This window comes from Schistocerca serialis, chromosome 9 (assembly GCF_023864345.2).
Source record: "Schistocerca serialis cubense isolate TAMUIC-IGC-003099 chromosome 9, iqSchSeri2.2, whole genome shotgun sequence".
NCBI lineage: Eukaryota > Metazoa > Arthropoda > Insecta > Orthoptera > Acrididae > Schistocerca > Schistocerca serialis.
In genome coordinates, this window is record NC_064646.1 from 344,450,208 (window position 1) to 344,472,544 (window position 22,337).

General features: G+C 41.4%; 1 protein-coding gene across 5 annotated transcripts in view; it reads right to left on the reverse strand.

The window, feature by feature from the left end:
• Nucleotides 1–21,162, reverse strand: part of LOC126419025 (protein sex-lethal-like) — a 113,668-nt gene extending 92,506 nt beyond the window's left edge. For 4 of the 5 annotated variants that reach the window (XM_050086083.1, XM_050086086.1, XM_050086082.1 and 1 more), the window contains exons 1-2: nucleotides 21,009–21,162; nucleotides 20,002–20,209 (exon numbers count right to left, since the gene is read on the reverse strand). In XM_050086083.1, coding sequence (XP_049942040.1) covers nucleotides 20,002–20,209; nucleotides 21,009–21,055 — 255 coding nt within the window. In that variant the 5' untranslated portion in view covers nucleotides 21,056–21,162. The other variant, XM_050086085.1, reaches the window with a different exon arrangement.
• Between the last annotated feature and the right edge of the window lie 1,175 nt (nucleotides 21,163–22,337).

The following is a 22,337-nucleotide window of genomic DNA, read 5'->3' on the forward strand; positions in this document are numbered from 1 at the left end:
TGCAGCCCAGGATGCTGCCCAGGACTTTCATTAGGATAATTCACACGCAACAGTACATCCAACTGTTGCTTATTATGTCGATAACATGGGCTCCTTGCAAGATTTAACTGCTGCATAATTTTCAATGAATTGCAACACAATACAGTGTCAATACGCATTTTTCGAATTTTTGGTGACTTGATCAAACGTTAGAAGCCATGGGAAATTTCCCTATGATGGAGTTGGTGGCATGACTAAACAGTTGATGCACAGGCAAGCCTCCTAAGACCTTCACCTGACAAATATTGACACCAAAGGATCTCTTCGATTTTTGTAATCAAAATATACATGGAATTAAATGTATTTTTGTCACAAAAGCTGAAACTGAAGAAAGCAGGAAGTTTCATAAACAAACATGGCAAGAAAGCAGCACAATATCTGGTATCAGATAGCATCACCAATTTGTACCAGTTGACTCAAACGCAATTTGTGTCCGCCAAGTTGCCAATGACACGATATATTTTGTTGCTGGAAATTTCTGACAACACTATTGCATATTTGAAATTGCCTGAGCTGTCCCCTGGTTGATACATTGCCTGTATTTATGAAAACAACTGATGCATTGGAAATGTTGTTGAAGTTTCAGTTAAAGAAAACTGATGCGCTGATAAAATTTATGCATCCATCATCAGGTCCTGCTCATTCATTTTATTGAGCCACAAAGGCAAGTGATATGTTGGATTCTGGAGTAACACCTGATTTGCATGGTCCCTGCACCTTCAGTTACATCATCTTGCCTATATCATCATTTTCCAGAAACTGTGCTGAAGGAAGTGGCTTGTAAATGTAACAGAATGTGGAGACAGATTACTATCAATTAAAATCAAACTGTGAACATCAGTTTCAGAACCGTATAAGACACCTAGTTTAGGCTTGAGAACCTATGATAAGATGCTCCATCATTGGCATGCTCAATCATTGGCTTGACAACCAGGCAGACACCCATTGGAGGCTTCAGAACCGCAGCTAAGAAACCAAATTACAGGCTTGGGAATCTAGACTAAGAAACCCACCCTAGTATTCCACAGCTGCTGTGCGTGACCCTACGGGGAGTGGAGTTGCCAGTTCAGGTTCTTGAACTGGTAATGACAGAGTCACCATGGACCAGTGCAACAGAATACTGATAGTTTCTGAATAAAAAAGGCATTAAAAGAAGTTTGGAAAAAAAAGGAAAACAGAATTTGAATATTAAAATAAAAATCCTTATTTTGACCCTTCTCTTAGGGAACTGTATGCCAATGTTAGTCAGTCAAATCCACTTTTCTAGGATGTTCAAAACATGCTCTTTCTCATGAGAGTGGTTTTAAAATGTTACTAAACAAGACTTTTGTGTGCAACGTGGGACTGAAAATACCCTAATTTAATGTTTTTGCAAAAATTGTCAACTTAACACAAAATTTGTAAAGTCACAGAAAGAGTTCGCAACTTAAATAAATTTCAAAAGAACAACTTGTAGACGCACTATGCATCACATTTGGCATCTATTACTTAATTATTTATGGAGCTACATAAAACTTTGAACTTTTAATCTTTTCAGAGTGTCAATTTTTTAGGCCAACTATAATTATCTACTTATGGTGCATACAGAAATAACTGTTGCCATTAAACACAGTGGAAAAATTGTAAAAGCTAGCTAAGTTTCATGTTTTAAAACAAATACTAAGAGAGGTATTAGGTCTCAAAGTTGGTGAAATCTTACAAAGTAATGAAACGGTAAGCTGCTACTCACCATATAGCGGAGATGCCGAGTCGCAGATCGGCACAACAAAAGGACTGTCACAATATAAGCTTTCGGCTGCCAAGGCTTTTGTTGAAAACAGACACCTCCCCCCCCCCCCCCCCCCCACACACACACAAATGCAACTCACACATTATTATCATTTATTTTCGACGAAGGCCTTGTTGGCCAAAAGCTTATATTGTGCCAGTCTTTTTGTTATGTCTATACGCAACTCAGCATCTCCGCTATATGGTGAGTAGCAACTTTCCTTTTCATTATACTGTTACATTCCATCCTGGATTTTCCATTGTTTGGTGAAATCTTAGTGTTGGCCTGTACATGGTCAGTGTATGGGGTCAAACAAATGGCTGTATCTCAACACGTAATCCACTGGAGAATCTAAAACTTAGCCACAGTTCGTTTGAGACATGTTGCACTCTACATACAAAATTTCAGCAAAATCCAAGATTGTTGAATGGGGAGCCCTAGACCACTTGACAGGGATGACGCAACAGAAACAACTGTTGATATGGTCAATGGATTAGTTATGTTTTTCAAAAACATTCATTTGCCTTAAAGGAACCAGGAAACGAAAAACTGTTGAAATAATTTTTGTTGTTGTGTTCAGTCATAACCCTTTTCTTCCTGGACAAGAATATGTATGGTCTTTATACGTCTATTGCATACTGATTGGAAAGAGAGAACATTGTTTAATCAGTTTGTCATTTATTCAGCTGTGTTTAACCCAGCAGCAAAGACATTATTTGTCTTTATTCCAATCATTCTTTGACCACTGCTTTTCAAGCTGCTCACCCTTGTGCTGAGTGAGTGTAGGTAACAGCTGAACATCAATTCAGCATTCTGTTTAAGCTTTAGTCATAGTGATTTGAAGGAGACTTTTGGGAAAGTTACGGATTTCAAATGCTTCTCCAAGTACTATATACAAACACAGAGAAAGGAGCACCAGATGCAAGAGAAATTTTGGTGGATACTGTGGAGGAATGGAAGTTACTGGTGCAGGCAACATGTCCAATCTTTCACAGGCGAAGCTCAGTGTACAGACTGCCAAGTATTTGGGTGATGGTGACAGCAAGACTTTTCAACATGTGCTACAACATACGCCATACCAAGGACAGCACATCGTAAAACTTTAATGTGTTGGCCATGTCCAAAAGAATTTATGTTCAAGACAAAGGGAAGTCCTTTAGGACCTGAAGGGGGCAGAAAACTTCCTGACGCTAAGCAAACATCAAGGGATGGCAGCCTAACAGATTCTAAAGTAGGTCTGCTCAAACATATTATGGACAAACAATGTGGAAAAATTGGCTACTAATAATTTAGAAGAAATATGAAATACTGTGTGAGTTACCTTCTTTCACAAGATTGCTACGGATGACAATTCCTATCATTCCCACTCCCCAAAGGGCTCACACTCAAGGTGTAAATATGACAGCTAGTGTAACTGGTGATGAACATACATAGACATGACCACCCCTAACAATGTCAGTAGTATACGCCATAAAACCTATCTATAGAAACTTAAGTTAGCAAAAACTTGCTTCCAAGGGCCTGACCAGATAGAAGGTGGATGGGTGGCATTCCCACTGTGACTCAGTACCACCCAGAACTCTAGCAACGGAATCACATTCTCCGTCAGGGACATGGAGAAAATACACCAAAGAAAAACAGAGGTCAAGAACTAAAATTTAAATGGCCTTCACCATATTGCTATGATAAAAAGTAAAAAACAGTTGACAGCCTGTGCATAGTTTGCTAAAACAGATGATAACTCAGATGGAAAATGCAAGCAGAAATGTAAACGGTTGAAAAATGGGCATTCAGTCAGAAAATGGTAGACAGTTAAAACTTGGGAACAATGTGCACAGAGTGGTGAGGGAGCCCCACTTAGCAAATGATGATGGCTAAAAAGGCAGTGCCCAATACGCAACTTACAAGGGCTGACTGAAAAGTAATGCCTCCACCTTCGTAACTCAACAGTTGGCAGCATTGGTATGCGGAAGGTACTGGCTTGTTCCGTAGCCTCTTCTCTACAACTCCAGTTGGCGGGAAGCCTTAGCACTGAACAGTTGTGTTGTTACAGTGTAAAGTATGGAACCCTGTGCAGACAGTCGGCCAATGCGATTCAAGCAACATGCAGTCACTGAATTCATGAAAGCAGAAGGTGTCACTTCAAAGGAGATTCATCAGAGAATGGAAGTAGTTTACGGTGATTGTGTTGATATGAGTACTGTGTGTCATTGGAAGAGTCAGTTTAAAGATGTTGAGGTGGGAAGATCTGACCTGCGTGACAAACAAAGAGTTCAGCGTCATGTGACAGCAATCACTGAGTTTCACAAGCAAAATGTTGACAGACTGATTCAGGATGATTGTCGTATCACTCAGAGAGAAACTGCAAGCACAATCGGCATTGCACAAGAATGTATGGGTCACATTATTGCTTTGCTTGGCTATCTGAAGATCTGTCCACGATGGGTACCCCCAGATGATGACTCCTGAAATGAAAGTGCACAGACTTGAAATTTGCCAGTACCTCCTTTCCACCATACAGTCCAGATTTAGCACCGTCTGACTTCCATCTGTTTCCAATAATGGAAGATGATCTGTGGGGACATCATTATGCTTCTGATGAAGACGTTGAGAGAACTGTGACATTGTGGTTGCGGAAACAGTGTGTCGACTTCTAAGTGACGGCTTCAGAAAACTTGTTGGTGATTATGTGGAAAAGTGAATATTGGTAATCAAAGATCACATTCTAAGGGTTATTTCTGTGTTTGATTTATTAAAATATTCCCATCCAAACCCAGCTAAGGAAGGGGGAGGCATTACTTTTCATTTGACCCTCGTAGTTGAAATGACCTCCTTGCGGTGGGAGGGCTGAGAGGATGTCGTCCAAGCTGCTAGGAGTGGCTTATCTGGAGCATATTCCCATGAAGGGAGAACCAATGGCGATGCCAAAGTGACACCACCTCCTGACAGACAGCAACACAGAGATCATCGGAGGGAGTACTAGAACTAGTGGGCTGAGGCACGAGGATTGCAGCCTTGGCAGTAGTGTCAGCAAACTCATTTCCTGTCACACCAACGTGACCAACATGAACAGCACAGTGGCTCCATCAAGAGTGAGAAAGTGACAGTCTTCCTGGACCCACGGCACAAAGGGATGGGCAGTGTACAGCGCACAGAGGCTTTGAAAGGCACTGAGAGAGTCTGAGCAGGTGACACAATTGAAAGGCCTGTGTCACCAGATACATGGCAAAGAGCTCTGCTGTAAATACTGAGCAGTGCACCGGAAGCTGATACCAAAAAATGTCAGTGGCAATGACTAAAGCACACCCAACAAGACAGTCAGTCCAACAGCCATCCGTGTACACAAAGGTACAGTCGCGAAGTTCCATGCAAAGGTCATGAAACTGAAGGCAGTAAAGTGGGACTGGAGTAGTGGCCAGGAAGTGAACGAAGGCCAAGGTTGACAATGACCAATGCACGAAGTCTAGTTGCTGAAGGGTTCACACCCACCAGGAAAGTTGCACAGAGTGAGAAGTTAAGCTGTCAGAGCAATAGCCGAAAGCTCTCCAGGAGGTAACAGAGAAGAGGGATGTGCCCTGTACTGGCGATCAAAGGAGTCATTGAAAAAGGAGGCATGGGATGGATCGCCACGCAATGCAAACGGCACATATACCCACTAAAGAGAAAGTCACGGTGGTAGGACAGCAGTAATTCAGAAGCTTCTGCATACAGGTTCTCAACTGGGCTAGTGTAAAAGGCACCAGTGGCCAAACGGATGCCACGTGGTGGACAGTATTGAGACAACATAGGAGAGATGAACATGCAGATGCATAAACAAAGCACCCAGTCTAGTTTTGAATGGATAAGGGACCGGTATAAACAGAGGAAGGTAGTTCGATCTGCACCCCAGAAAGTATCATTGAGGACACGTAGGACACTGAGGGGCCACGTACAACGGACTGCCAGGTAAGACACGTGGGAATACCAAGAGTTTCCTATTGAGAGCATGAGCCATAGGAAGGGAGCCGGAGATGCCTGGCAGGTGACTAACCATTAAGGGCTAATGACAATAGCAAATAGGATGACACTCAGGACAGAACCCTGAGGCACACCGTTTTTCTCGATAAAGGTGCCCAACTGGGCAGAACTCACACGGACCTGGAAAACTCAGTCTGTTAAAATTCTCAAGGAAGACGAGCAGGCGGCCACATTAAGTCCCTCATGCAGAGAGTACGGAGGATACCAGTTCTCCAGCAGGTGTAAGGGGCTTTCTCCAAATTGAAAAACATGGCCACAGTCTGGGATTTCCGTAGAAAACCAGTCATGACATGGATAGACAAAGTGACAAGATGGCCAACTGCAGAATGGCACGCCCGAAATCCACACTGTGCAGTGGTTAGTAAATTGCGAGACTCAAGCCACAATACTAGCCAGGCATGAATCATACATTCCACCACCTTGCAAACACAGATGGTGAAAGAAATGGGGCAGTAGCTAGGGGTAGTTTGCCCTTACTGGACTTAGGTATGGGTATGACAGTGGCTTCACACCAGCGTCTGGGAAATTCGCCCTCTGCCCAGATGCGATTGTACACATGAAGTACAAAATACTAAACCGCTAAAGAAAGGGGCTGCAACATCAGAGTGTGACAGCGTCTGGCCCTGAGGAGGTGGGTCAGGATGAAGTGAGAGCATGATCTCGCTCCTTCATAGTAAAGGTGGCATTGTAGCACTCACAGTACTGAGAAGAGGAGGATATTGCTCAAGCCTCCTCCACTCGTTTCCGATGGAGAAAGGCAGGGCGATAGCGGGAAGAGCTCAAAATTTCCGCAAAATGGCAGCCCAAGGTGTTGGAGATAGCAATAGGGTCCACAATGACATCGTCTGCTACTGTCAGGCAGGAAACTGGGGAATGGATCTTGGTCCCAGAGAACTGTTGGAGGTTGGCCCACATGACAGAGGAGGAAGTGAACTGCTAAAAGAACGAGTGAATGAAATCTAGCTAGCTTTTTTGATATCCCGAATAACGCACCACACTTTGAACGTGTTTGTTTACAATGAATGGAGTTTGCCATCGTAGGATGAAAATTAAAAACCCCCCACCTGGTCATCACAACTGGGGAAATTGTGTTCATCGAAGGGTAATCATGGAGGAGTAAAACCGCCAGTCGGCCTTAGTAAACTGCCATTTGGGTGTGCACGCAGGTGGGGTAGGAGTCAGCAAATGGACAGCACAGGGGAAATGGTTGCTCAAGTAGGTGTCAGAAAGAACGGACCACTCAAAACGATGGGCAAGGTGGGCAGTGCAGAAGGATAGGTCCAAATGGGACTAAGTGTGCGAGGACTTGGAAAGGAATGTGGATGCTCCTGTGTTAAGGCAGAAGTGATCAAGAAGGTCAGCCAAGAGAGCACCTCTTTGACAGGTTCTGGGAGAATCCCAAAGAGGATTGTGTGCATTAAAATCACCGAGCAGCAGAAATGGGTAAGGTAGCTGCCCGATAAGCTGGAGGAAGTCTGCCCTGGTGACATCAAATGATGGAGGGGTACAAATAGTATAAAGGGAGAACGTCAGGTGAGGAAGGAAAAAGTGAACTGCAACAGCTTGAAGATGGGTAGTCAGGGAGATGGGTTGACTCTGAACGTCATCCTGTATGAGCAACATGACTGCCATGAGATGAAATGCTAACCTCAAGGGAAAGTCAAAACTGACCAGGAAGAAATGCCAAAGCTCAAAACGGTCATGAGGACGCAATTTTGTTTCCTGAAGGCATAGTACAAGGGCATGCTGCGATTCTAAAAGCAGCCGTAAATCCTCTTTGTTGCATCGAAGGTCTCAAACATTCCATTGGAGGAAAATCATGAGGAGGAAAAAATGAAGGGTAGTCACCTCAGCGGTTGCCGGGTGCCAGCCTGCAACGACTCGCTGCTACAGGGCATAGAGGCAAGAGGACCCTGCTCCATGAGGACCACAGAAGCATCGGCTTTCTTGTGCTGTTGGTGTGTGGAGTCCAAAGTAGTAAAACGGTTGGTGGTGCGCACCGAGGACACGGAGCTCAGCCAGACGACTGTATCACATGGCAATACTGTCAAAGAGGATCTTCGAGTGAGCAAAGGAGAAGACCGTTCGCTTTTGTTGGACTTCTTTGAGCCTTTCTGGTTAGCAGAGGAAGACTACGTGTTGGTTGGCTGGAGGGATGTAGGAAGCCTTCACAGGAGTACTCCTCCTGTCCTTTCCAGCCTGCTGGTTGTGTGGCTGGCGACTTCACACCTTGAAGCGAGAGTTTGATGGTTTTATGCACAGCTAGACAAGGGGACAGTGATGCTACCTTGACACTGGGCGAATTCACAATCCCAGAGCTGAATTTGAGGTACCATGTTTGTGTGGCTATGTCCTTCATGGAGCGAGATGGGGCGAGAACAGTACTATACATGCCAGACAGTAAACGGAGGGTTTACAACCAGCCAACAACTTGCGAGTAACTGGATAAGGAACTTTTTCTTTTACCCTTATCTACTGGACAGCTCGATCATCAAGAAACATGGAACAACCTCAAGAGAAGGCAGCATGGTTGCCGTTGTAGTTGATACAGCAGGGAGAACGAGGCGGACAAGCGCTCTCGTGTGCATCCCTACCACAGGTTACACATTTGGCCGGGTGTCGACAAGATGATGTTGAAACGATGATACTGGTGGCAGCACATCGGGTTAGGTATGTACAGTCAGACTGTGATAACTTCATAGCCCTTCATAGCCTGCTTCGAGCTTGGACAGAGGCACCACTTTATCAAAGGTGAGAAAAATAGTGTGTGCGGGCACTAAGGAGGAATCTACCTTTTTAATCACCCGATGGACGGCAATGACATCCTGATTAGAGAGGTACGTTTGGATTTCAGCATCAGTCAGCCCAGTGTAAATAACACCATGGGAAGAAGTCACAGTTCTATGGGCCTCAAGACAAACAGGATAGCTGTGGAGAAGCAAACCAACAAGCAGTAGTTGCGCTTGAGAATCAGAAGTGGTCTCCAAAAGCATTGCATAAACGGGAGGAGCATTTCACAGGGCCAGCAATTGCATCAACACCTTTCTGAAACGGATTTACCATTGCATAGGACTGACTGCCTGCAGTACGTGAAATCATGAGTAACCATGGTGCAGCTGGAAGCGTCTTTCAATTGTTTGCATCATACCGTTTACATTTCGTAGACACTGATTGTGAAGGTGATTGACTCACAGCAAGAAAATCCCCCATGGCTGCCAGGGTCTCCGACGGCGCGCTCCTTCCAACTGGGGGTGTCCTCCACAAGGTGGCGCACCCACCTTAGGTGATTATTCACACCTCAGGTTACACCTCCCGAACACCTGACAGATGGAGCAATCGGCAATTTGGGAAAGTAGCAGCTCAGGCAATCTCCCCTCCCTGGGCCTGGCCTGTAGCAGGGGGTACGTGAAAATCCTACCTGTCAACATGTTGCTGGGAATTACATGTTACACAGTCACCTGCGATGAGTCAGACGCATGGGCTGTCCTTCAGGAGCGCACACGGAGGAAGAAGAAAAAGAGGAACCCCAAACGCCGAAGCAGAGGTAAACAAAGAAAGGAAAAGAGAGCAAAAACAGTGGTGAGACTGTTCTTATGTCAGCAATGGACAATGCAGAACATTCCCAATAACATACCAGACGTATTCCCCAAGGAAGGGGAAAAAATAGCAAGAGGATAGACACAGAAGGGAAAAGATGCTGCAAAGGCTGGGGCCCCATGGTAGCCAAGCACAAACCCTGCAAAGAGTGATGAGCCCCTTGGGGAGGCGGAGGAGGAGGGGGAGGGCGGTAGGAGGGGGGGGGGGGGGCAGTGTTTGCACGAGTGTGTGTATATGTTGTCTATTTCCAACTAAGGCCTTTTTGGCCAAAAGCTCACTTTCTAACAGTCTTTTTGTTGTGCCTATCTGTGACTCAGTACCTCTATTGTATGGTGTATTTTATGCTCATCACACAAAAAATTTCAAAGAAAGCAAATTTTGTTGACTGTTCCAACATACTTTTTAAGTAGATACTAATGCGTAAGTAGGGTCCAGAACCTGAAAATATCTTTTAGCACAATCTTAGCAATACCAACACATTTTCCAAGAGTACACAGAGGGAAGGGATGCTTTAAGAAAGCAACAAAAATTTTTAAAAATACAAATACAAAATAAGACTTAAATTTGTGGGTTAAGTATTACTGAAAAATTTAAAACAATTATGTAATTTTGCATAAGAAATCATTAAAACAAATATTTTTTGTTAATAGTGCACAGCAACTACGGTTGAAGTTAAGAACAGTAGCAGTGGTAGCCACACTCATTACTGTCCCAAGAAATGGAACCTCCTCACATTATCCATGTACCTCCTATATCAAGTATCTGGCTAAAATTGAGAATGAAATATACAAAGGACGTGGTCACATACAGTACTGCACATACAGCAGATCATACATATGTGGAAAATTAACACCTTAAAGCAACAGTCCCACACGAATGACATTTTGTTGCCATATTGAACAGATCACACACTATATGGGATCACGATCTCAGGACAATCGTCATGAATAAGGATTACAGCTACACGCATAATCCCCTCTAATTACAGCGTAGTTCTAGAACTGTGCAAGTGATAACAGAGCTGATGGATGTTACCTTGGAGGATAATTTTCAACAAATATTTTACCTTTTGTCACTATTGGTGTAAGGAGATTGCTGCTAAAAGCAATGAAACAGGACAGATCGCAACACACCTCAAAGGCAGCATTGGATGGCAGACAGGCAATTTGAAATAAATTTAAAAGCAGACTAAGCTATCTGACAGAGTGGCTCAAATGGAATTGATCCTAAATGATTATGCTGTGTACAATAGATGTACATGTAATATAGGACATATCAAAAACCGAAAGCATTCATTATCATTTACTTCTCAGTAGCTACAATTTTGATTACACTCTCCAACATTACTGATAGCAAACAACAACATACACAAATTTAATTTAGTAGATACTTTTTAACACTGTAAAATTCCTTTTCCGTCAGGCAGTATTTGGGTTTCTTTGAATAGTTAAGTGTCACATATACTATAAAGCAGATGTTTTGGTAGACTTCTTGGTAGCTTAATACCAGAGTACTATCACACTCTTTCAAGCATTGTCATTCAAAGGAGGTATGCTTCACATATTGTTTTTACTCCATGTGTTTTAGGTATGTGCACTAACATTTATAATAACTCTGAAATATCTCATCACGTATATTACTGTTTTATATGTGTGCAAAGATGTAAAAGCTAAAACGCCTAGCTTTTTAAGCTGTTTCTGCACATTTCAGAAGTCCTCCTTAAAATGATCCTAATTGCTTTTCTTCATAATGTGAACACACTTTTTATTTCCTGGATATTTTCAAGATTTTCCACACCACTACTCCATACTGCACATACAGTTCAAAGTGTCCATGCTATACCATACACAGAAGCTTCTCATCTGCATATTTTGATGGCTGCTTCATTATGAATATGACTGAATTAATATGCTGTTTGCATTTCAGCTCACTGTGCGCAATAATACCTAAGAATCTAGTGGATTCTACTTCTTCCAACTTTGTATCATCCACATCTACGTCCATATGCATAGACTTCTCTTTGTTTCTGAATCCTGCATACAGTTCATTTTCCACGAGCCACTGAGCTGAGATGTTTGCAGAAATATAAGTTCTTCCACCAAGCTGCTCCACATTTTGATCAATGTTCGGTATTGTCATGTCATCTGCATAGAATATTGTCTTCTCTTTCTTTCAAACACCTGTATCATTCACAATAGTTTAAACAGCAATGGCCCCATTATCGATCCCTGCGGCACTCCATTTTTACAGCTTTTGTTTCTGGCTGGTATGAGTTCCCTATTGAGACATTCTGTTTCCTGATCCATAGGTATCATTGCAAATGATGTCAGATGAAGGCGATACAAATATAACAAAATCTTGCATACTTCCCTTACTTTATAAATATAACAAAATCTTGCATACTTTCCTTACTTACATTCTATTATGTCATATGGGATCATATTTTGTGGTAACTCATCAAACTGACCAAAAGTTTTTATAGCGCAAAAGCATGTACTAAGACTCATTTGTGGTATAAATTCAAGAACATCATGTAGAAACCTGTTCAAGGAACTGAGTATTTTAAGCTTTGGTTCTCAGTATATTTATTCTGTCTATTTCCAGACAGTAACTAAATAAATAGTATCAAAACTAGGAATAAGAACGATGTACATAAAGACCTAAAATCACTTATCTAAGTACAAAATGGGGTTCAATATTCAGGAACACGCATTTTCAATAAATTACCAGCAACTATTAAAAAACTGATAAAGCAGAAGCATTTTTTGGTAGGCAACTCCTTCTACTATATGGATGAGTATCTTAACAGGGACTGTTAGACCAACTTAAGTAAAATCTGTGTTACATTTCACTTTTGACAACAATTGGTCACAACAGTCAAGATTAGGTATTCTGAGTATGATAAATTTATTAAAATGCTTAACTATGTTTCATCCTGACAGTGCGTTAATTCTGTAAATATTAGCAGTTCCCGTTTACTGTAATGTAACATATCCTGACAATCTCCTGACAAATAATTACAGAAGTGAATATTATATTCAAATGTTCTATTTTTTATGATATAATTTCTGGCATGTCCCACACCCACGAGAATTATCTCATTTTTGGGTATATGTAACGAAAACTGAATCTAATCTCATCTATTCACTCTCCTACTTGCTCTCAAAAACCATAGATTTCCAATTTTTGTGTCAGTATCTTATGTGCGATGGTGGCCAATGCTTCAGACAGAGCCAGAAACATTGCAGATATAACCCTTATTTTGTCTAAGACTTGTATAATGCATTCTGTCAGAGCCCATCCTCAGCACTGAACACACGACCCCCCCCCCCCCCCCCCCTCAAAACCCCCTACCCACAAATTAGCAACTTGCACAAAAGTAACCACTGTCGTTTCCAGGCACTGAGGCTTGAACACCGTGAGTAGAGATCTCGGCTAGGGTGTGCAAGAGGGTACACAAGAGACATGGTGGAGGAAGGATAGTTGAGTGGGGTCGGATAAAGACAACCTATCCACATTCATCCAGACCAAGCACAAATGAGACCCCCTTTGTGACTAAGTATCATCCAGGACTGGAGCAACTGAATTGCATTTATTATTTTATTTACACTCAAGTTCCATAGGACCAAATTGAGGAGCAAAACTCCAAGGTCATTAAATATGTCAGTATGTAAAATTATAACATAAAAATAACAACAAATGAAAATAAAATGTTTATGAACTCGAAAAGAGTCAATCCATAAATAAAAGCAATCAACTATACAACAAGAATCAGCTTAAGAAGGAGTGACCCATGAGGAAACGCTTCAGTTTCGATTTGAAAGCGTGTGGATTGCTGCTAAGATTTTTGAATTCAAGCAGTAGCTTTTTGAAAATGGATGCAGCAGTATACTGCACACTTTCTGCACGAGAGTTAAGGAAGTCCGATCCAAATGCAGGTTTGATTTCTGCCAGGTGCCAACTGAGTGAAAGCTGCTTATTCTTGGGAATAAGCTAATATTGTTAACAAGAAATGACAGTAAGGAATATATGTACTGAGAGGCCAATGTCAAAATACACAGACTCGTGAACAGGGGTCAACAAGAGGTTCATGAACTTGCCCCACTTATTGACAGAACTGCCTGTTTCCGAGACAAAAATATCCTTTAAAATGGGAAGAGTTACCCTAAAATAAAATTCCATATGACATAAGCAAATGAAAATATGCAAAGTAGACTAATTTTCATGTTGAACAATCAGTCACTTCAGATACCGTTCGAACAGAAAAAATGGCAGCATTAAGTCTTTGAACAAGATCCTGAATGTGGGCTTTCAGAAATTTTAACTGTCTGGTTTTGCTAATCATATGCCCATTCTGCGAAATTAAATTCAGCTCTTGTTGAATTGCGTGTTAGAAACTGTAAAAATTGGGTCTTACTGTGATTTAGTGTTAGGGTGAAGTGGGATAAATGTAACCACGTTCTGGCATAGTTCAACTTTGACACCAAATTGCCAATTTGTTATTGAAGAAAAAAATTATATGGTCAAATAAATGTTTTCAAAATTTTGTGTTGTGAGGTTACACTTGCCCCATGGTACGGGGCAAGTGTAACCCCGCATTGTTGTACCCATACAGAGCATTGTGAAAGAGACTTGGGGTAAGTGACCTGATTACCCAATTTTTACTGAACTTGAGGGTTTTTAAATTATTAAAATATCTTAAATTTTACTCAAGATATGAACTTTTTTGCACACGCTTCTTTTTATATTATGAAATACACAGAAAATGTTAGCTAAAGTAAAAAATAGGTGTTAGCCTAAACCATAAAACACTGACACAGAATGCATCATAGATGATTTATTTTTGTTTTAGACCAGTAATTTATTGGTTTAAATTCTACAAAAGTAATATTTTTTTTCTTTAGTAGGCAATTTAACAAAAATAATAAAATATCTAGTCTCAAGAGAAAAGAAAAATTCACTTTATAAGTTCACTTGCTATTATTTTTCATGGTAATTGAACTAAAGTTGTTGGCAATTTGTGTTTAATGCTAAACTGCCCTAATTGAACTTATTATATTCACACTTAGGCCCTAACTATTATTTAGTCACTGAATGTTGTATGAATCAAATGTAACACCAAATGTCAGGTCTCCCTTGTGACCCAAAGTAGGCTCAGGCAGCACTGAAATGACATCAGAGGATGGAACTTCCGTCTCATCTCTTCTATCAGGCCAGTGGAATGTGGTGCCATGCTTTGTCTTATTTTTGCATCTGAGGAAAATCACTTCTGGATCTCCTAAATCACTAATTTTGGTAACTTGGCCAATACAATGAACTTCCTTACATTTTGTTGCAAAAGCTACCAGAACAGTTTCCATCTGTAATTTTATCTTTGGCTTCAAAAAAGTTTGCCTCTTTTTCTTCTTCTTCTTCTTCACAGTTTATCATTTCTTTCCTGAGATCATCCAGTGTTGTTATGGTCCCATTTTCTTCATCACTACTTATTAAAGATAGGCCTCCTTCAGTTTCACTTTCTTCACTTGTTGATTCAATTTAGTCTTTTTTTCTTGTTACCCATATGAGCAATCAGGGATTTTTTTTCCTACAACATTCTGAGATGCCATTTCGGATCAAGTAACAGCACTTTGTTTGGAAGATTTACTTTTCATTACCAAGCCCTTTTTTATGCCGATAATGCTTTTTTGTTTTGCTTTCTCCTTATTATTCTTGTTTCCTTTAAAATCTTTTTCTTTATAAATGGCATCTTGAGAAGTGATAACTTCAGCTCCTGGTGCAATCCTTTTCTTCGTTTTACCAGTGGGACTACACTGTCGGACTGTTTCCAATAATAAGCTTTCAAATGACAAATCAGAAGTTCCAGAACATAATGAAACATTGGTTAGCTCGGGAATGGTTGAGAAAGAACTCCGACACTGGGAGAACTGCAGGGCTCAGTAGATGTAGGCCTATAAAATTCTGGAGGTTGTTCAGCTGGAAGCTTCCCAAAAATCTGAGTACTTTCTGTTAAAGACATAGCTTCCACACAGTCTATGGCTGCATTACCATTTTATCAATTACTTCTCTACTGTAAGGGAATATTCCTGCTTTTTGAAAACCACTTTTCAACAATTCAGGTGGTGTTTCATTCCATACAGCAGCGAGGAGATTGGAAAAGTCACGTTTGCTAATTTTTACCCCTTGATGATGTGACGAGTTCACTTTTGGTCCCAAGTAGATTTCACACTCTTTAACACTGCTACATCCATTGGCTGCAGGACTAACTATCATGCTCAACATACTGTACTGTAATTGAAATGGTGGCATTCTTTACAGTTCTGTGTCATATTTCATAAAAGGAAATGTGGTTTAAAAATAAAGTAGACTTAAATAAAAAATAAAATATATCTCACACAAACTCAGTAGACCTACAAATCCAGCACATCAGGTATTCTGGTATCCATATTTACAGGAAGGCCAGTTTAATGGATCTAGTGTGATGGCAAAAACAAGGTTACGGCTTAAATAAATAAATATGTTCCGGTGAGTTTGTTTGGGGCAAGTGTATGCAAACAGTATGAGAAAGTCACACTGACAACAATTCTTTTGCTTCTGTATTGGTTTTTGGAATACAGATTGTGGTGACAGAAAGACAGACACGTCATGCAGCCCGAGGTCCCAGTTAGGTTGTAAGGTGAGAACCTGGTTGCAAGTTGGCGAAGCGTGATCTAATCCATTAATTGTATCACCAGTCAAATTTGACGGGTTGTGTCACATTCTTCACTGGCAAGATGGCTTTTCGTAACCAGGACAGCTGGATTTTGGATTGCATTTTGGTAATGTGAGTAGTGTTGTGCACAGACACGATTTTATGTTAGAATACATAGCCCCCACACTAGAAGAAAGGCAACAAGGAGCTGGACGAAGTACTGGATGCATGCTGTACCCATTAATGTTCCACAACAGGTATCACCACTGTATGGACATCATCGGCTACAGCTCCTAGCACCATAACATCTTACGTTGGTGCTGCAATGGGATAGCCGGCCGAAGTGGCCGTGCGGTTAAAGGCGCTGCAGTCTGGAACCGCAAGATCGCTACGGTCGCAGGTTCGAATCCTGCCTCGGGCATGGATGTTTGTGATGTCCTTAGGTTAGTTAGGTTTAACTAGTTCTAAGTTCTAGGGGACTAATGACCTCAGCAGTTGAGTCCCATAGTGCTCAGAGCCATTTGAACCATTTTTTTGCAATGGGATAAACTTTACAAAGCGCAGTCCACACATTGCACTTATTGCAGAGGTTGTCAATGTATCTCTGTATTAAGTTGGAGGCACACCATGGTAGCTGCTGAATAATGTAACTAAGTCAGTCTTCATTTGCTAACACACAAATTAATTGTATTTTGTGGATAGCCTTTCCTTCACATTCCATTTTTGACTAATACTGACGTTTCTGTTACTGATACTGTACATATTTATGTTGAGATGTGTTAATGTTTTTGTCTGAAATATTGCACCAACCTTGATTCAGGTTGCAATATGATTGTAATTACTCGCATTATGTAGATGGACCTTTCTTCTTTCTGCTTCTGCCAAATACATGTGTTTCTTTAACCGACATGTACAGCACTTTTGCACTGTCTGTGTTGAAATAAAATTAATGATTCCATCTCAAAGGCAGAATCTATATTGTAGTGACAGACATATGTCGTGTAGCCTCAAATTCTAAATTAGGCTGGAAGGTAATGGCTGTGAGTTGGCAAAGTGAACAAATGTGAATATTGAAATATAGACTGTTCAAGTCGCAGACTCATCTGTAGAACAGCCTAAGGTACAGGTTAGGTATATGGGTGAAAATTTGGTTCTATGTTGGTGGCAAACGAATGTGAATGTGAAATCTAGGTAACAATGACAAACTGATCTGAGCTTAGGCCAGGGTTCTGGTTATGATGGAAGATGACAAGCTAGCTCCGAGTTGATTGAACCAATGAAAGGAAAGCAAAATCTTCCTTGAGTTGATAAGTTTCATTGCCCATTATTTTCTGTTTACTTGTGCCCAGAGTCCTAAACTGCTGCTCTAACAGTGACTTTGTCAACTGATTGTCTTCACACTAACCAAAGCAGATTCTGTCCTTATAAATCAACATAACTTGGGCCATTTATCCCACCAGCTGCATCTTTTAGTACATGATCAGAGGTATACTTAATGGTGAGATGTGAGCCTATGGGGCAGAATACTCAACTCATAGCTGCCCCTTCTCCATCAAATGGTTCTTGGCAATCGTAGCTGATAATGGCTAAAATACTGGTTGTAATTTATGTTCTTGTTCATCTGCTTGCACATTTGATGTACAAGTGCAGGAGCAAATCTGTACACCACTACTATATGGAAGCAGAACAACTTGGGTTACTCTCCTTGAACCACAAGCATGCATCTGATACCCACATCCAACATGTTGGACATGTTTTCGGCATAACCAATCAGTCTCCTGGAGAATCACAATACAACATCAGTGAAATTCAATTATTTGCCTGAATGCTCAATGACATTGCCCTCTACTATATGGAAGCAGAACAACTTGGGTTACTCTCCTTGAACCACAAGCATGCATCTGATACCCACATCCAACATGTTGGACATGTTTTCGGCATAACCAATCAGTCTCCTGGAGAATCACAATACAACATCAGTGAAATTCAATTATTTGCCTGAATGCTCAATGACATTGCCCTGAAGGTCTTCAGTTTTTTATTACACCAAAATAATGATGCAAGCCCTACTCCAACCTAAGTTTGTTGTTCCGAATGCTTTTTACTGCTATCATTACTCCACGAAAGTATGATATTTCTAAATGTCTTTTAGATGTGTTTTATTCTTTGTTTTCCACTATTGCATTTGATGAAGAAAGATGTCAAATTCATGGGGCACTCTTAATGTGACAAGACTGTGCATTTCAGTCATGTACACTTATTCACAGGCAATATCCAAACAGACTCTGAAGTATGGCCAGACACAACAGCAGGCAAATGCTTAAACTACCAAAGAAGTTTATACACTCCTGGAAATGGAAAAAAGAACACATTGACACCGGTGTGTCAGACCCACCATACTTACTCCGGACACTCCGAGAGGGCTGTACAAGCAATGATCACACGCGCGGCACAGCGGACACACCAGGAACCGCGGTGTTGACCGTCCAATGGCGCTAGCTGCGCAGCATTTGTGCACCGCCGCCGTCAGTGTCAGCCAGTTTGCCGTGGCATACGGAGCTCCATCGCAGTCTTTAACTCTGGTAGCATGCCGCGACAGCGTGGACGTGAACCGTATGTGCAGTTGACGGACTTTGAGCGAGGGCGTATAGTGGGCATGCGGGAGGCCGGGTGGACGTACCGCCGAATTGCTCAACACGTGGGGCGTGAGGTCTCCACAGTACATCGATGTTGTCGCCAGTGGTCGGCGGAAGGTGCACGTGCCCGTCGACCTGGGACCGGACCGCAGCGACGCACGGATGCACGCCAAGACCGTAGGATCCTACGCAGTGCCGTAGGGGACCGCACCGCCACTTCCCAGCAAATTAGGGACACTGTTGCTCCTGGGGTATCGGCGAGGACCATTCGCAACCGTCTCCATGAAGCTGGGCTACGGTCCCGCACACCGTTAGGCCGTCGTCCGCTCACGCCCCAACATCGTGCAGCCCGCCTCCAGTGGTGTCGCGACAGGCGTGAATGGAGGGACGAATGGAGACGTGTCGTCTTCAGCGATGAGAGTCGCTTCTGCCTTGGTGCCAATGATGGTCGTATGCGTGTTTGGCGCCGTGCAGGTGAGCGCCACAATCAGGACTGCATACGACCGAGGCACACAGGGCCAACACCTGGATCATGGTGTGGGGAGCGATCTCCTACACTGGCCGTACACCACTGGTGATCGTCGAGGGGACACTGAATAGTGCACGGTACATCCAAACCGTCATCGAACCCATCGTTCTACCATTCCTAGACCGGCAAGGGAACTTGCTGTTCCAACAGGACAATGCACGTCCGCATGTATCCCGTGCCACCCAACGTGCTCTAGAAGGTGTAAGTCAACTACCCTGGCCAGCAAGATCTCCAGATCTGTCCCCCATTGAGCATGTTTTGGGCTGGATGAAGCGTCGTTTCACGCGGTCTGCACGTCCAGCACGAACGCTGGTCCAACTGAGGCGCCAGGTGGAAATGGCATGGCAAGCCGTTCCACAGGACTACATCCAGCATCTCTACGATCGTCTCCATGGGAGAATAGCAGCCTGCATTGCTGCGAAAGGTGGATATACACTGTACTAGTGCCGACATTGTGCATGCTCTGTTGCCTGTGTCTATGTGCCTGTGGTTCTGTCAGTGTGATCATGTGATGTATCTGACCCCAAGAATGTGTCAATAAAGTTTCCCCTTCCTGGGACAATGAATTCACGGTGTTCTTATTTCAATTTCCAGGAGTGTATAATGATTCTACTCTTTTCAATATGTCTTACTTATTAATTCTCATTCATGAAAAGCCAGATATTGCCTCTATCATGTAGGAAACTGAAAGGCTTACAGAAAAATACTTGTATAAAATCAATCATACCTTGTAATGCTTCATTACTCGACAGCTCTCAACTGGGCCGATTGTTACAAACATGTTGTACAGCTCTTTTTCTGTCAGAGTCTGTGGTAAGTAATTGATGATAAGGTTTGTTTTCGAATCATCTCTCTTTCCTTGTTGATCAGCCATTGATTTGATGTTGAGTTGACCGTTTCTGGATGAAGTTTTGGAGGAGCCTTGGTCCGTCCAACTATGAGAGTGATAAAAAAAAATAAAAACAAACTGATGTCTCTATGTGGCATAAGTGACACAAAAAAATAATAAATAAAGCACGTTTCCATGTCTTCCCTAAAGAAAATAAAGAGCGTAAGTGAGATACCTATTAGTATATCCAATATACTGCTACTCTAACTCAACAAGAAAACTTTAAAGCTTTGATGCTACTGATAACTACATTCCCGGATGAAGTCTTGAGTGATCCTATTAGGACACTGATAAAAAAAATTAAAACGTGTTTTCGAATCATGAGAAATGCTTGGAGTTTGGAATAGCCTACATTGTAGCAATTATAAAATTTGCAACAATACTTGCAAGCTTACTCCAAAACTCCGTATAAGCGATTACCCATCATTATCAATTTACGTAATTTCTGAAGCATTCTAATAGCAGAAAATCAGCAATCGTCAAAACATTCAAACACGCCATAGGATGCCGGTGTCATAATTGTCACAATAAAATGCGTAGTGCAGTTAAATTTACTGATTTTTTGCTAAATATCACACAAGAGTGCAGCTCCAATGCTTATCAGAGATGCAGCATCACAATAAAAACGATATTTCGGAAATTCTTACCTTATAATACACTACAAATAAGGAGACTGAAAATGCTACATTAAACAAATCAAAATAGTTATTTTGTCATTTTCTTATCGCAGAATGTATCGGACGTGTAACTTTCGAACTGATATCCTCGATGTAACCAACAACTGTTGTTTAACAGCTTCTAGAAGTGTATATATTTGCAGATATTGCTCTTTTCAACTACCGTACCTCGTATCTTGGTTAACGTAGTGAAGTGTCCTCGGATAGGCATCCATTTTCAATATACGTAGTTCGACACTGCAGTACGACGTTGCATTGTTTTTCCGTTGTTATTTTGTCATTAATGAATCAGGTGCGTGTTTGAACAGTTTTTGCAGCGGATGAAGGAAATTCTGTGAATATATCCAACTGTGTGAATATTTGCGACGATGAGGCTACCAAAAGCTCTGTTTTTCATTGCGGTGCCTCGACATTATCCCAACATTTCTTCAAAAGAATACTGTTGATTTTAGTGTTTTAACAATAGAAACAGCAATTAAATATGCATATTAAAGGAGACTTCATTATGTCACTCCATTTTCAGGACGTTCTCGAGCGGCCGATATATCGTTCCTTGTTACTATTTTCTGGTTTTTCATTACGTTGCTACTTGATTGCAGTACTGTGCTGTTTGCGTGTTAACTGAATTATTTATTTGTCATGTGCTTGATAGTGTTTGACTCTTAAACTTCTTATCCATTTTTTTAATAATTTCATAGAACGGCATACTAGAAATTGTTTACCATAGACAGCTACATTACACCCTGTAGAATTAGGTTACTATTTACTAATGCTTAGTATTTTGCATCAAAATGTTTCAATTTGGGTTTCGAAATAGCTTTACATTTCGGTGACCGATGGCGTATTTAATTTCGATAATATGTTTTTATTAAAATTTGCAATAACCTGCCTCAGTATTAGCTACACAGATTTTCTTTCTAATCTCCACATTTTTCTTTTTGTGTTAGGAGATATACTGTGTTCTTGCACATAATGTTACGGTACAACCAAATTTTAGGAAGACCACTTCATGGTTCTGTTATGAAAATCAATGATACACAGTCTTCATGGTCCAAGTTCAAATATGTACATACATGCCTATTTCACATTCTATGGATTCCAACATGAAGGAGAACAATTGGGGGATATGTGCCCCAACAGACAGAAATTACTGTAGTACTGTCCCACCACCTGTGATGGTACAGTGATGTAGATAAAAATGACAGTTGAAAGAGATAGTGGCCTATTAGTTGAGAATGTTATGCCTTTGTAACTAGAGTAGTAACAGTCACGGATATTTAGAGTTGTCTAGCACTGGATTATTTTCCACGATAAAATTACTTGCAAAGATTAAAGGACATAGGCCAAGTACAACACTCATTAACATTTGGTTTTTTGACACATCAGTATTAAGTGATTTTGATGTAAAAGCAAAGATTTAGCTGATAATGATGGTCAAATGCTCACAATAAATAATACTGACTAGGTGGGTTTAGATCATAACAGATCATAACATAT